The sequence below is a fragment of the Trachemys scripta genome, chromosome 4 (assembly GCF_013100865.1).
Source record: "Trachemys scripta elegans isolate TJP31775 chromosome 4, CAS_Tse_1.0, whole genome shotgun sequence".
NCBI lineage: Eukaryota > Metazoa > Chordata > Testudines > Emydidae > Trachemys > Trachemys scripta.
Genome location: NC_048301.1, coordinates 65247824 through 65264676, shown reverse-complemented (window position 1 = coordinate 65264676; position 16853 = coordinate 65247824). Strand labels below are relative to the sequence as shown.

At 41.9% G+C, this 16853-nt stretch overlaps 1 protein-coding gene across 7 annotated transcripts in view; it reads left to right on the top strand.

Annotated features, from left to right (window-relative positions):
• The window catches only part of SIPA1L1 (signal induced proliferation associated 1 like 1), a 378635-nt gene extending 367768 nt beyond the window's left edge, over positions 1–10867 (top strand). For 5 of the 7 annotated variants that reach the window (XM_034769297.1, XM_034769296.1, XM_034769293.1 and 2 more), the window contains 5 exons: positions 592–814; positions 4618–4764; positions 7301–7415; positions 7971–8052; positions 8718–10867. In XM_034769297.1, the coding sequence (XP_034625188.1) occupies positions 592–814; positions 4618–4764; positions 7301–7415; positions 7971–8052; positions 8718–8861 (711 nt within the window). In that variant the 3' untranslated portion in view covers positions 8862–10867. Of the gene's footprint in view, positions 1–591; positions 815–4617; positions 4765–4861; positions 5029–5055; positions 6615–7300; positions 7416–7970; positions 8053–8717 lie in introns of those variants that run through there. The other 2 variants (XR_004645561.1, XM_034769298.1) reach the window with 2 other exon arrangements.
• The last annotated feature ends 5986 nt before the right edge of the window (positions 10868–16853 follow it).

The window sequence follows — 16853 nt, the reverse complement described above, 5'->3', positions numbered from 1 at the left end:
AAGTATTTCTCTGTGCAAGAGAGCGCTCTCCAAAATGCACTTGATCATGTCTGCTCTAGGGATTTCAGTTAGTAGAGCTGTTTTTGTTTTGTTAATTTTTTCTCAAAGCTCTCTGAAGGATTTTAGTTTGTCAGACTTTCCTCATTGTTCTGTTACATGGGGCTTTGTAGCCAATTGGCATCTTAGCCAGAGTGTATGGAAGATAGCACAAAAGGTAGAACTCTTTGTTTTAGGTATCACTTAACTTGCTTCTGTAAATGTTTTCCCTAGTACATATGGTCTGGAGCTAATTTACAGAATCCATGAGGAGTTTTTTGAGGTTAATGTCCTACAAGATGTCTGTTGAATGATAGAAATAGAAATTAGAGGTGGCAAAGATCTAATAGGACATCTAGACTTGATGTTCATCCAGACAGAACTGTTCATGTAGTACTTTGTCCCATCCAGTTTGACGAAGAATGGGTATGTTAAAACCTGCTTCTTTATACAAATATAGATTGCTTTAATAAACATATGTAGCATATGTTTGAAATGTTACCATGTACTGATGTCCTCTTAAGACTGTATAGTCACACCTTTCCCTCCTCTCAGTCTCCGTTCCCTAGCACTCCTACCACAAAGCGTGCCTTGCAGAGGACTCTGTCAGATGAGAGTATTTACAGTGGTCAAAGGGAACACTTCTTCACCTCACGGGCCTCACTCTTGGACCAAGCCCTGCCAAATGATGTCCTGTTCAGCAGCACATATCCTTCTCTCCCCAAGTCGCTACCCTTACGAAGGCCATCATACACTTTAGGAATGAAGTCATTACATGGTAAGTATATATCCAGCCTTATTACAGTAAAGGAGAGATGCCATGATAGTTATTTCTATTTGTTAATTGCATCTTGACTTTGCTAAAGTAAGGGGAGTCAAATCCCATGTTTCAGAATGTAAGCTGGATTTCCCCCCCATGGGTACAGCATTGCATAATAGGCCAGGTAAATAGTTTTGGGGAAGGAGTGGGGAAGTTTGCCTTTTTCTTTAGCATCACGTTTTCACCACTGCCAAAAGCAGGAATCAAGACTCGTTGGTCCAAAGATCCCATCGTGGGTGTCATACAAGTAACTATTGCCTACTTCTGGTGTCCCCCATTTTAATTAGTTTATAGGCACAAAGTACCACTGACAATGAATACCACTGAGGTGGATGAATGCCACTTAATAAATTCTTAATGCACCAAGTGATCCTGAATTCAAATCCTTGCATTACACACTGCAGAGTTTGGATTTACTTAAGCAATTTGATCAAGCATTAAACAGGTAACTGGAAAAAGTTTCCTTACTTAGTTTTTAAAAAATGTTCAGATTATCCTGCAAATGCCCTTGTTACTGCAGTGAAGAGCATCAGTAATTTTATGCAGTATAATGTGGATTACATTGTGCTGAATCCCTTGCTGCTGACAGGGGTGAGGGTGGGTGGGATTTTTACACAGATTCCTACTGCACCACTTACTTAAATAAGTAACTGTATGTTTTCTGAATATTTAACCTTCACTTGGAGAAATAGTTCAATAGGTCTTCCAGTGTAAAAATGCTCCATAATGTCTTTTGGAGATGTATACCTGTTTCTGTTCATCCATATTGTGATACATTTTAGGTAAAAGAATGAGTGTTATAATACCAATAGGTTCAACTCAATGCAGAGATATTTAAGCACTCAAAACAAAACTACAGTAGTTGGTAGATCTTTGATTTGCATTTTGCTTTAACTTTTAGCATAGTTGGTTATAGTATGTGCCATTTCTCTGGACCTAAAACACCTGCCAACTCTTCAAGGTGGGGATTTTAGTCAATTTCACTCTGGAGCCTGGGAGTGTTTAGTATGCATCAGAGCAGCAGAGAAGACTCATAGACTCATAGACTTTAAGGTCAGAAGGGACCATTATGATCATCTGGTCTGACCCCCTGCATGCTGCAGGCCACAAAACCGTCCCTACCCTTTCCTTGACTCTGCTGATGAAGTCCCCAAATCCTGTGTCTTAGTGACTTCAATTGGCAGAGAACCCTCCTGCTAGACATCCCTGCCCCATGCTGCGGAGGAAGGCGAAAAACCTCCAGGGCCTCAGCCAATCTACCCTGGAGGAAAATTCCTTCCCGACCCCAAATATGGCGATCAGTAAGACCCCGAGCATGTAGGCAAGAGTCTCCAGCCTAACCCTTGTTAGCCATTATACTGTTTGCCTACCATTGCTTGGTATTCCTCAGCTAATATGTTTTACCATTAAACCATTCCCTCCATAAACTTGTCTAACTTAATCTTAAAACCAGACAGGTCCCTCGCCCCCACCGTTTAGGAGAGGAGGATAGGAGGAGGACTACAATTTCCCAAGAATGGAAACTCCAGTTTTTTATTCCACAGGACATTCTTTGCCAAATTTAATGAGTTGATCAAATATGAATTGTATGATAAAGAAAGGAGGGGAGAAGTTCTGCAGCCCTATCTGTCCCCCTACACAGTACCAGGGGGAACAAGGGAAGCTTGCGTACTCCTGAGTTGGAGGGGAGAAGTAGCTGCCTATCCTTCCCACTCTTTGGGGAAGTCCTCTTTTATCCTAGCTAAAGTACTCCTCCAATTCTCAGCAGGGCCGGCTCCAGGCACCAGCCCACCAAGCTTGTGCTTGGGGCGGCACCTGGAGGGGGGCGGCGCGGTGCTCCGGCCGCCAGGGAAAGCGGAGCTGCGGCGGGCTCTCCGCCCTCCTCCCGGTGCTCTGGCCGCCAGGGAGAGCGGAGCCCCGGCCAGCTCGCTGCCCTCCCCCCAGCGCTCTGGCCGCCGGGGAGAGCGGAGCCCTGGCCCGGCTCTCCGCCCTCTTCCCGGGGCTCCGGCCGCCAGCGAAGCCACGGCAGGCTCGCCGCCCTCCCCCCGGCGCTCTGGCTGGTCAGGGAGAGCGGCCTGCGGCTGGGCTCGGTGCCCTCCCCTGCCGCGCTGGGGGGGGTGGGGGGCGGCGGGAGGCTTTTTTGCCTGGGGCGGCAAAAAAGCCAGAGCCGGCCCTGATTCTCGGTATTAGAATGTTGTCTCTGATCTTCTCCAGCTTGAATTTTGAACTGTGACACTGCCCACACTGATGTAGCGACGTGCACCAAGGGTCTTGGGGGTTAGCCTAAAAAACCCAAACTCTCTACTCCAAAAAAGAGATAACCAGGGTACAAATAATGGAATGGTTTTAGATGCAGGAAATTCTGACTCCTAATATATCACCCAGCTCTTTCCAAATCTGTGTTTGTCTGCCACTAGGAGTACTAGTTTTACCATAACTGTTGCTGTTAAAATAAGGTGCTGTGAATTAAAACACAGTATTGTTTAACGTATCTCACCCCAGCCATATAACTGGGAAAAGAAACTGCCCCCTGCATCGCAGGGAATACTGTTTGTCCATTGATTGTCATCAGGTTCATAGAATACATTTTCTTCAACAGATGACTATGCTGGAAAAAATATCTACATAATTTTCAGCTGCCTCTCATTCCTAGACATCAGTTCATTCAATATTAAAGTTGACATTTTTGTAAATAGTTGCTGCTGTTTAACATAATTCTCATAGTGAAGTGGGAGTGATGAAGCTCCCTTTACTCCTTCTCTCCATAGGTACTAAAATATATTTTTAGACTGAGTTACATTTGTAACTGACTTGTGGAAAGAGTGCCTGTATGCCCTGTGAGCATAGAAGAGAGCAGGCTATAGAGGGTCTCCTTTCATTTAGACCTCTGTATTTTCCAAAAGAAGCTTGGCTGCTCTGTCATTCTCTCCTTTGCACTGAACTGGAAATGTCAAGACTCTTATTCTAAAGCAGAGGGTTTTAGGCGATCGTCATCAAAATGGAATTTTCAGTTTTCTGTAAAATTCAGGCCTCCAAGATAAAAGAACCCAAACATTTGAGTGACACATAAATTGTCTTTCTCATTTACATGCCCCTGGTGAGAGAGTTTAAATAGAACTGGATATTTAATACCACCCAGTATTTGTTACCTTCCATTCACTCATAATGTTCTTAATTTTAAGCATATTAATAACAGCTGCATCCTCAAGGCAGCTCTTCATATTATGTGGAGGGGAAAACGTGAGCTAGAAGTATTCTGGTTTATCTGAAAATCCAGTTAACACCTTTGAAACAAGTAATTTTGTCAGTGGTTACAAATATTTCATATTTCATTGTCTTTTAATTCCATGAGAGAAAGTGTGTACAGGGATGCTGTAGTAGAGTCTGCAGACTGCTGAGTCTTCCAAAGCTTATCAGGCCCATGAGGGGACGTGAGCTGTTGGGGTACAAGAATCTGCAGTGTACAATGTCAGATGGGAGCCTGGATTTCCAAGTGCTGGTCTGCAGATCTTGGGCATGTTGGAAAGAACTGAATCTGAGGGTAGGAGGTTAGCACAGTCCCCAAAGCACTAACTTGAAGAATGACATAGCTGATCAGTCTCACTGCGGATCTTAATGGCATCTGTGCAGGTCTGAAAAATTACATCCCAGAACAGCAAGGAATAGGGATTCAGTTCTTTATTATCTGGAAATGAAGAAACTTTCTGTGAGGGAAATGGCTGAATTTTTGATTATTTCATTTTTGTTCTGCATTGCTCCAGGAGAGTTCTCTGCCTCAGACAGCTCCCTCACAGACATCCAGGATCAGAGAAAGCAGCCCATGCCAGACCCAGGTCTTATGCCCTTGCCCGATTCTGCCTCCGATCTGGACTGGTCAAACTTGGTAGATGCTGCCAAAGCCTTTGAGGGTACGTATTCAAAATACTTTACTTGGAAAGCTTATATGCTACTATACACCTCACTAAGGATGTGTTTTTAATTCTGATATTTTTTTCCATTTCTTAGCTTCTCTTCTACTCTGAAGTCCAAGTTCTTTTGAAAATGCAATCCAAATGGCAACAGCCTAATACGTGTTTGCTTATAATGTTCAGATGCCATTTCTTTACATTTGAATCACTCTGCAGGTTTCAGTACTGTAGCTGGAACACAAAATGATTTAGCTGAATTTCTGTGTAATTGAATACTTTTCATTAATACAGACCAATCACAAAGACCACGGCAGGCATGGACAGCCATCTGGCATGAAAGTGCAGAGCGAAGCCAAGCAGCGGTGGAAAGGAGTGCAGTTACTTTAATGACTGCAAATTGCACTAGAAAGAAGTTTCTGTATTATAGTTGAAGTACATTGCCAAAGTAATTCGGAAAGTCTGCCTTGCTGGCACATGCCTTTCCATTACTAGTCTCCCCTTAACATACCTCCAAATACATGGACTTGCACATGGATATCACTTTATCCTCTGGTGCTTTCCATCTCCTTCACAACTAGTAAACTGAGGAGGAATTGCCAAGATCCACTGGAATTTAAAGAAACACTAAAGACTTTTAGCTCAAAGTGTAAACTATAAAATTGTTAGAATCTGATGGAAAAAAATCATATGGATACTTTAATCAAAAGTCACTTTTTCAAATCTCTACCTAAATGCTATTCTATCTCATGAAGTTGCTTCCACTGATCCCTGCTTTTTTGGATGCTCTGCTGCATAGACCACAAGAATGTGGATACCTGCAGGCAATGCACTCTGAGAACTGCAGTTACTGATAAGTAACCTACTTTCTTCTGTTCCCCTGCTAGTTCTACAATCGCAGCAGTATGAATAACTAACACACGGTATTCCCTAGTTAGTGCTGATATCAGTCATGTAAGAACATGCTGTGACATTAACCTGGGAACTGTGTGATGCATGGATTACTGTACTTGCCATTCACCTCTGGAGAACAGAGTTTTAATCCTATCTTAATTTACAGAGGGAAATGAAATTGTTCAGAGGTTTTGTGAAATGCACAAATAAGGGTTAGAACAAGGCCACCATTATAGTGCAATTTACTGTGATTGGCAATCTCTTTTCCTAGGCTTGTTCACGGTATACCTGACTTTAGTGTTCCTCACTTTCATAGGCACTGAATCCACTCTTTTATTTTTAATTAAAAGTTTGAATGCCGCAATTCTGGTGAAAGGTATCTGACTGACAATCCTCTGTCTACTCATGGAACAGGTAACGCATGGGCAGTGTATTGTCAGCTTCCTCCCACTACTCCTCCAGTGGGCTTCAAACCTGACCTGGAGAGACAAATTATCCAGTTTCTATGTTAACTCAGTGCAGTGTCCTGTGTGCTGAATGCCAGTATGGGATTTGCAAGTACCAATTAGAATAAATAATTGGTGCTTTTTCTGTTTCTGATTTTGGACACCTGTTGACTAGAAACTAGGCAGGGCTCTACAACCCATCCCACTTAGGTCCCAGCTGAACTGAAAACCTTCACGCCCGGTTACTACATTCTTAAGCCAGCCAGTTCTCCTGCATTTTTCATTTTTTAAAAATGGACATGGCAAAACTCTGTCACACAACAGCCATGTTAATTTTAGCCTTATTCAAAACACAGAGTAAAACCTTTGCTAAATAGAAGACTATTTTTCTCTTTCCAGTGAGAGGCCATTAGTAGCTAGCAAATGAGACGTCATTTCTTTGCGTATGACCATTTTTGCGAGGAAGCCTGAAGGATGATGTATCATTTCATGGTGTTTCCCTAAACTAAAATGGTATGGTAATGATTTGTAAATTTGTTAAAACTTCCTAAATAAACAGTTATAAGGAAGAACAAATGTGGAGGAGGAGAGGTTACTTTTCAATTTTTTTATCACAAAAAATGTTATTAAGGATTAACAAACAAAAATAACAAAAAATGACCAGGGTCTCTTCACTTTCCCCACGTAATTCTCACAACCATAAAGATGTGGAAAACGCTTTCTTTTTAGGAAAACGATGATTTGCCAAGCTACTCAAATAGTACTTTGTGAAGCCATAAGATGGCTCTAAAACTAATTTGCCACAAGAGGTCCAAATCACTGTGAGTGCTGCAGTTCTTAGTGAAACGAGTGCCTTGTATTCTTTTATACAAGTGGCTTTGTACCTTTCAAAATGTCAGTTCCAGTTCAGTATAAAGTGTAGGTGATAGATCAGTGAGATGGGATTCTCGGGTTTTATTTCTCTGTGCCACTAGCTTGCTTTATCACTTTATCACTTTGAGCAGGTATGGTATTTAATTTTTCTGTGCCTCCGTTCACCTATCTTAAATTGCTACTTTGATTACATATGTCATGTAGGTGTCGTGTTGTGATATTTAATGTTTGTATTGCTTTGAGATCCTCAAATGCAGATGCTCCAGTAAAAGCAAATGATCATTACATTTCCAATTGTTTGTCTGTCTCTCTCTCTCTCTCTTCAGTTCAGCGAGCCTCATTCTTTGCTGCTAGTGATGAAAACAACAGACCTGTGAGTGCTGCTTCCAATAGTGATCAGACTGAGGACCAGCTTACTGCACAGATGAAGCTTTACACAGGGTGAGTAAATATAGTTGACAGGTAGGCTTTGTAAACTAAACCCGGGGAGGACAGGATGGAGAGATGCTTTGATTTGTAACAAACCTTTAAATCTCTTAAGAATTTTTACAAAAGAAAAACAGAGGTGGGTGGAAATAAAAGAATGTGGAGTATATTTCTGCCTTTGTGAAAATAGCATGTTTCTGAAGGTTCTCTTTCATCTGAGATGTTTAAAACAGTGTCCAAGGCAGTCTCATTCCAAGGTGTATGTAATTAACCTGTAACTAATGGAGAAAGAGAGAAAGCAAGTGATGAGTCTTCAGGGTTACTGCTAATAGCCATTTTGTTGAGTGATTGTGCTGCCTAAGCATGTGTATACCGTTTCTGTTAGTAGTTGAGGCCTGTGGTGAACATTTTTAAGTAAAAAAAAATATATATTCAGAATGTACTGTATCACACATGCATTTTGAGCAGTTTCTCATAGGAAAGTCTGCTAGAAATCCAGCCTAGAGTTAGAAGCAAAGAATGATTATGGAAAATCCTGCCAATACTGTCTTTGTCTCCTACTTCCAACAGTAAAGAGTCTCCTCCTACTCTCGCTTCCAAAGTGGACCAACTGGAAAGTTTGCTGAAGATGCTCCAAGAGGATTTAAAGAGGGTAAACATTTATTCTACAGGAAGCCTGTAGGGTTGCTAGGCAGTACTAGTCATGTTATAAACCTTTTCCACCACATCCAAACTTGTAACAATCTCATCCTTTGTTAAGAAAATTACATCTCTTTACTTCTTTCCTCAGATCACAGTCCAGGTTATTTTATTTTTTAAACACAGTGGTGTTAAGAATTTAGAGGTAAAGTCAGCACATCTACTGTCTAATGCTGAAATACATGCTTCTGTACAGAAAGGATCTTGGTGTGCTCAGGTCAAAGGTCTCCTACGCGGTACAGTATTCCTGGAGGTGTTTGCCATCTTACTTAGTTCTCCTCAGCAGTCACACCGTAGGAGGGCTGCATTAGCATGGAATAGATTGTGACCATTTTCAGGTGATCACTTGGGGAGCTAGCATTTACATTAGAATTTAGTCTTGAGAAATCCCAACAATCTGTGCCAAAGGAGTGTAGGGAGGAAAGAATGTCACCACACAGCCCATGGGTCTAGAATATCCTAAAGCCAGGAACACGAGTGTCTATGCACTTAAAGCTCTTATAAATTGGGGAAACAAAACTATAATACCTCTCTAGGATGGCGTCCTCCTTGTTGACAAGGGCAGGAAATGTGACCGGGAATCACCATTGAGCTCTCATATTCTTCCTCATCCCTTAGGAAAAAGAAGACAAAGCCAACCTTCAGGCAGAAGTGCAACATTTGCGAGAAGACAACTTACGGTTACAGGAGGAGTCCCAGAGTGCATCCGAGAAACTGAAGAAATTCACTGAATGGGTTTTCAACACGATTGATATGAACTGAGAACAGTAAATGGGGAAGGAAAACATCAGTTATAAATAATTGTTAGTGGGACTTAGCTTTAATCATGATATGTGAAAGTATAATCAGAGCACTTCCCCGCCCTACGTACTCTGATGACCCCTTTTTGCGCCTCTGCACGCACTCAGAACAATCGCAGATCAACAATCATTGTCTGCCTTTTGTAGAAAAACAAAAAAATAATTTAAAAAAGGTGAAATAAAAGTTTAATGGCTAAAATGTGAATGTCTTTATTTTTTGCACATTATCTCTTTACCTGTTATGTACAAAATGATTTGGAGGCTGGACCAGAATTGTTCGGTCTATTTGCCTCTATTTATTTCTATTAACTCCTTTCTATCTGTTTCAGGTAATCTGCTTTTCCTTGCTGCTTTGATAAATATTATGACTCCTAGGAAACTAGAAAGAAATGTTTATTTTGCTGCTTTCCTTACATTGTTTTCTGAAGTATGCCACAGACAAGGGGATTTAAAACAATGTTTTAGGTGTCTCCTGAATGATTTGTGCTTGATCACTAGTGCTGTCTTCACATATGTTATACAGAACATATGCCCATAGTGTATGGTACAGTACAATCAGCATCAGAACATTGAAAGAGAGAGTAGACACTTGAGCCATGGATGAGTCAGATTATCACACACGTCCTTGCATTAGCACTTCTAGTTGCCTTTGTTTCCTATGGAAACAATGGTTGCCAGGTACTTTAGGAATAGTGCAACTTGGCATGCTAAATGGCACGCTACGTCAGGCTGACTGAGAGAATACTGAGAGTAACTGCTGTACTTCTGCTTAAGTATTGTCTCCGTCCCTCCCCTACCTGGGGATCTATTACCTACCTATATATAGTAGGTCCTTGGCTGGCGCTGTAAAGTGTTTGATTTTTTTTCAAACTGTATGCATTTTCTTATACACCATATATGCCATTGTCATTGCACCTGCCCTCCCATCCCCACCCAGTTTGGTCATAGAACTTTTCAAATAAAAAAAGGCAGAAGAAATGTTTATTAATCTCAACTATATAGCAGGTCTTTGGCATTAGTAAACCTTTAATAACCTTGTTATGGATAATGCAAATGGGGAAATATAAAGCTGTAGTTAGAGACTTTGTCCCCTTCCTTAAGTAGTGGGACAAGGAGGGAAGCAGTATTTTAACTCTTGGATCTCTGATGTCTGGATTTCCCAGTGCAACTGGTTAGCATAAGATTTCCTTCCCCGCCTGCCTGACACCAGGAAGATTAACTTGTTTTTCTTTGAAGGAGCTATAAACTTGCCATAAAATGTCACCTCTCCAGAAATACCTTTTTGGTGTCACAATATAACTCATACTACAGCCTGCACTGATTTTGATGCAAGCCACATGCAGTGAAGTATCATCTTTGCCCTTCTCTGTATGCATCCACTAACACCTTCACATTGAAACACACATTGCCTTACACAAGTAACATTGTATTATTTGTCCATTTCAGGAATAGCTTCCCCTTCTTCCGCAGTCACCCACTCTCGCAAAAGAAATAATCAGTGGGAATCTTCCAAGCTCTCTCTGATGCCCTTTTTCATGCTCTTTAATCCTACTACAGAGAAACTTGCTACACTTTGACCTAAAGCTTGATTTGTGGTGATAATCCCCATGGAATTCTTCTCTGATAGTGTCTTGTCATGGAAATGAATCCATTTGGAACTATTTCTGGAGTGCTTTTGTAAAGGTTGAGAATGTCCTGTTATTTTTTAAAAAATGACTTGTATGAAGGAGATTTGTATAATGCCTGATATTATTTGTAAATGGGAAATATTGCTAACATCCCTGAGCATCCTGAAGTCTTGCTTATTCTCTTCTATTTTTAAGTTTGGTTTGGTTTTTATTTTATTTTAAAAAAGTTTTGGGACTTGGGGCAGACTATTTATTAGAGTTTTGCAACAGAGTTCTTGTATGAAGCCTCTAAAGGCAACTTGTAAAATTCTGACAATAAAACTCATTTTAAAGGCTCTTCTAAAACCATTTTCTATTGATTTTGTTGGGTTTTTTTTAATATTGTTTGAAACTTCCTAAAGACACAGCCTCCTTTCCTGGCCGTTCCTCACTGCACCAGTGCATCAGCACTCAAGGAGACACGAGTTTCATTCTCCAAGTAGTCTCTTCTTTTGCTTTCCCCTTGTTGACCATTCCTTTTTATATACACATGCACTTCATCATTATGCTTTCTATGCCTACTAGTGAAAAATCTTCACTCCCCTCCTCCCTATTAGAATATTCCTATTTCTCTAACGAAGAACAATTTTTTTATCTTTTAATTTTGATTCTCATGCAACAGCTTCCCCAAGCTGGTAGAAAAGTTTCTAGGTCCACTGCTGGCACAAGTATCCATTGGTGAGTCAGGTAGCACTTTAATTAAAATGTGTCCTAACAAGAGTGTTACTTCTCAGCCCCATTTTTAATGGCTAGATCCATGGCATCCCCAAAAGGTGGATAGTGAAAAGGTAAATCTATTTCAGTCCAACAGAGAAATAGCTGCCACAAGGGAATTCTCTGGGCAACAGTAGTGTATGTCAGCACCTGACTGGGTATGACCTATGGAATCTTGCTAAGAGAACTGGCTTCCATCTTTCCAGTGTAAAGTCCATTTTTATTGCAGTTAGAACTGAGGAACAAAGGTTAGTGCTTCTCAGTGAATTACCCCACCCATGTTCACATTCAGGTAGAGCTGGAGGTTCCCAAACTTTACGTACCATGGGCCACATTGGCAACTTGGCAGGAAACCAGTGCAAGAAGACCTAACTTGCAGAGTTTACTAAAATTATTCAGAAAAATAAATGCAAACAGTTGTTTGTACCTGCCTCTTCATTGGTAGGGTATTGCTTGTTGTTTGAGGCCACCAGCAATAAAAATGTGCAATTGATCAGCTTTGACATCACCTTGCAGTCAGGTATCCTCTTATAATTGTTTCCAGGTGTGGAACAAACACCAAAGTTAGTTCAAAAACTTTGAGTGCAGGCTCTCCCGCGTCTATTCCCTCTTCCTCCCTCCCTCCTTCCCTCCAACATTCTGTCTACTCATTCCCCCTCCACTGACTGACTCATCCTCCTCAATCTGTATCACACATTCATTCTCTCCTCCTCTTCACATACTTTTCACTATCCCTTCCCTTTCACTGCATATGTGTGTGTGTGTCTCGGGAAGGGAGTGAGGAAGCCTATGCTAAAAACTGGTACACTCAGTATGATAGGGAAAGTGCCAACTTGCCTCCTTTCCTGGGCTTTGGTTTTATTAAAAAAACAACAATATCACAACAAAGATCAGTTCAAACTTTCTCCCCAAATTTGGCCTTCCTAGGATTCCTCTTTCATTACTTCCATGGAAATAGTGGGGAGAAGAGTGAGCCAATAGAGCACCAGTTCATCCTATGCATTGCACCACAGGGTAGCACCACATAAGAACGGCCATACTGGGTCAGACCAATGGTCCATCTATCCTAGTATCCTGTCTTCCAACAGTGGCCATTGCCAGGTGCTTCAGAGGGAATGAACAGAACAAGTAAACATCAAGTGATGATTTGTGGTGATAATCCGTGGCAGGTACGATACTGTCTACTTTGTCAGCAGAGGGAACCACTGAGTGCTGAGCCTCCAGCAGCTCTTGTTGAAGTGAATTGCTTGCAGTCCATGCTACGTTTGAGGAGGTCAAATTGTGTTTGGCTCCTCAAACCACATTCTTGAAACCTTTCAGTTAGAGGCAGATCACAGAGATTAAGCTAAAATTGCAAACTCTTTAAGGGGGCCCTGTCTGCCTTTCCACCCAAGGAATCTGTACATGAGACTTCACCCTCTGGATTGTCAAAGGAGCCTAGAGAGATGGGTGCCCAGCTCCCATTGAATTAAATAACTGCTGTAGGCTCCTTTGAAAACCCCTCCTAAATACTTAGTGCAGGCCAGCACTGAGAGCTTTGATGTTTAATAGTGTGCCATGGGTTGCCCTTATAGGAAGTCAGATAGTAATAGTTACTAAACAATTACAAAGAAAAAACATCATCTAGTGTGAAGATGTCCTGCTTGAGGCAGTGACATGACCCAGACTCTGAGGAATAGGTAGGGCTCAGTAGGCATTTTCTTACACAACAAAGACACCCATCAAACATTCTTTAAGGTAGGGGGGCCACAGTTTTCTTTGTTATAAATTTGGTGGTGTTATTTTTTTGGGTGAACCTGTAACAGTCTCTCTTTTTAGTAGGGTTCTGTTCATTTGCTGTCTGCTTGGTTCCTTGTAAAATTCTGAGTGGTTAGTCTGAAGTCAGAGCAACTTGCCTTGGACAGACAGAAGGAGAACAGAGGTGGTTGTCATTTCCTAACTCAGTTGGCATCTACAATTCAATTTTCTTGAAGAGACGGGTGCTGGAACAATTTGTATAGTGGGGATGCTGATTATGGAAACCATGTACTTGGTGTTTGTTATTACTACTTCAAGCCAGAGGGTACAGCAGCAACACTGGGAAGAGAGACACCAGCCTTCCCTCCATTTCTGCAGCAAGAACAGAAGAGAGAGCAGAGCTGAGCAAAAATGGCGAAACAGGTAAGAGTGTGGGAACAGCCACCATGGATGGAGCTGGTGGAAACTCCCTCAAATCTATCTGTTTCTAGTGAGTAGGGACTTAAAATCCTCCCATCCTGCCTGTGGAGATGAAGCTAAGGAAGAATATGGAGCTAAATGTTTCCTTTGAAATTCTAAAGTAAGACCATTTTCCCTAACAGATGTTCACTTTTGGAAAAGTAGTTCATTTAAGTCATTCAACATTTTTGTCTTATTCAGTGTGTAGTGTAGCAGGTTGTAACTCCAATTATCCAGCCTCTATTTAACCCAGTTGGTCATGTCCCCTGACAGCAAATGACCCCAAGCATTGCCATCCTCATTTAATTTTCTGAAACTTTCATATGTTTCTGAACCCCCTTCAATTAAAGTGGACTAAATAATAAGCTGTGGATGGAGATCGGGGTGCTTGTGCATTCTTGGCCACAGCCCTCAATAGAGGATAAAATGAGATACTAGCACTTTACTACTTCACAGGGGTGCTGTCAGGATAAATACATTAAAGCTTGTGAGGTGCTCAGATACTACAATGATGTAGGACATAGAAATACCTAAGATGGATGGATGAGGTGGAATTGCATTGCCCTACAGAAGCTAAAAGAGCATTGTACCTCCAGCAGCTTATGGACAGTGTGATTTGCATTCTACACATTTTGAAAGCCTGAAACATGCTTTCCTCTGTGTGGGGCCAGCTCTCCTGGCTACTGAGAGACGTGAGCAGAGTCCTGCTTTTACCCATCCATTGGGGAGGCTAGTACTGCTGAAGGCACTAACTCAGCGCCAACTGTATTTCCCCATGTGCAAGGAACGATTATGCTCAGCCCCTGAACAGGGGATAAGAGGGAAAGTTCCTTGCTCTCTTTACTTTTGCACAGGGCCTGGCATAATATAGGTCCCCAGTGTTTTGATACTCAAGGGCAAAGGCCAAATATCTCAGCTGCTCGGAGTGTAGATGTGTAGCCATCGCTTCATGTCTGTTGTTTATGGTGCTGCATGTGGCTAATGAGTCTCCTACTGTGCAGTGATTTTTTCCCAAGGATTTTGCATAACTACAGTCAGCTTTATTTATACACCCATAACAATGCATGGACCAAATCCCTGATTCAGAATTCTGCTCCACACAATTGTACTCTTGAGAAGGACGTACCTATCATCAGGTCTGGAACAGCAGCTGGTGGGGATGTTGTGCAGAGGGCACTGCTAGTAACCAAAAGAGATACCTTGCCCTCATCAATTTGCAGTGCCCAAAGAAGCCTAATTAACTAAGATTGGCATCCACTCAAGGACAAGCTCCTTATGCAGCTTCCTAACTTCAGTTTGTCATGGTGGTCGATATCACTGAACAACAACTATAAATTGGTCTCTCGCCTAAAGGGCAGAGGAAGAGGGATGCTTATAACACTTCACTTTCAGCTTTGTGTCTGCTCTTTTCCCTTCCCTCCCGCTCACCCTAAACCCTGCATTTACCTCTCCTGGAAAATAGTACACTCTGCTTGATTGATCATTTTCTCTCCTAGCTGCTTTCTCTCCCGGGCACACAACATCCAATGCAGCAAGAGCTATTGCAACTCTGACTCTGGCAAAGGGCAGTCTGGAAGAAGAAGTGTGGTAGCTTGAAGCACTTCATTAAGCATTGAAACATGGTTGTCACCTGTTAATGTGAAAGGAATCAAATCAAGAATAAAAAATGTGTATCATGTGCCCTAAGATTTCACTCAGACAAAATATGCATGTTCAAGTGAGAGTGGCATCCACTTACAGTAGGCCTGAATTTGGTTAGTCCTGAGGTCGAGCAGGGCAATTACAATGGCTAACTGTATGGCAGGAGTAAGTTCTGGCATGCCCCAAAGGCATGTAACCACATGTTCTGGGTGGCTGTAGCCTGTGACTGCCAGATGCTGGGAGTGGATGACGGGATGAATCACTCAATAATTGCCATGTTCTGTTCATTCCCTCTGAAGCATCTGGCATTGGCAATTGTCAGAAGACAGGATACTGGGCTAGATGGCTCATTGGTCTGACCCAGTATGGCTGTTCGTAAGGTCTTTATATTAGAGTTTTCCCTTAAACTTAAGCTCAGCAAGGGGGCTTCTGGAAAGGTGTGTGTGTGTGGGGGGAACAAACAACCCAAACCTGGGCTTCCCTCTTTAAGAGACAGTCCCTTCCCGGAAAGGAGAAGAGCGAGACAGCAATATTGGTGTGAAGCTGTCTATTCCAATGGGCTATGAACTGAGAGTCTATTAATTGAATGTAAGAATTCAACTTCCAGACTTTTACCTTCTGTAACAGAAGTTTCCTGACCGTTAGTGGCATAGTGTTCCCAGAGCTTATGTCTGGAAAATAAGAGGAAAGGTTTTTGCTTTATTTTTTCCAGTTTCTCTATTTTTTCTTAAAGGGACACTATATACTTGCACTCTAGTCACTTTTTTAAAAATAATCTATTCAAAGTAGATTCCGGCTCTCCATTTGCCCCAGACTGTCCCCTGCCAATTTTTTTATAGTTGCATAAGGTCAGATTTACAATGGTATTTAGGTGCCTCAATATGCAGATACGCAGCTCGTGGGATTCACAAAAGCACCTAAGCAGGTTAGGTGCCTGACTGCCAATAACTTGAAGACTTAAAATCCAGCCCTGTGTGACTCTGAAATCACAAGACTTGAAGTCAATGGAAGTTGGGTGCCTGGGCACTTTTGTAAATTCCACTAGGCACTTATCTACATCTTTAGGCACCTAAATACCTTTGAAAATCTGTCCTCCATATTTGTATTATTGAAGTGTTGCTGTGAAAGAGACTGTCACAAAGGCCTGGTCTACACTAACCCCCCAATTCGAACTAACGTACGCAACTTCAGCTATGTGAATAACGTAGCTGAAGTCGACATACCTTAGTTCAAACTTACCCGGTCCAGACACGGCAGGCAGGCTCCCCCGTCAACTCCGCGTACTCCTCGCACCGAGCAGGATTACCGGAGTCGACGGGGAGCACTTCTGGGTTCGATTGCCTGCCGCCGAACCAGCGCATAAGTATAGACAAGTCCAAAGAGAGGAAACTGTATAGACTGACCATGTTGGGGAGAATCTGAAATGCCCTATACACCAGGCCCCATCAAAATGCATGAAATAAACAAATTGAAAAAAAACAAAGCTTTGTCCTCTGATCTCTTGTCATGGTTTTAGATGTTCTGCATAAGAACATTAGGTACATTTTTTTTTTAAAGACAGAAGTGTGTTTTGTAAGTTATCATTGCCTCCTTGAATACTACATTGTTTAAATTCAAAGACAATGAAAATATCTCTGATTTGGTTTCAGAGTAACAGCCGTGTTAGTCTGTATCCGCAAAAAGAAGAACAGGAGTACTTGTGGCACCTTAGAGACTAACAAATTTATTAGAGCATA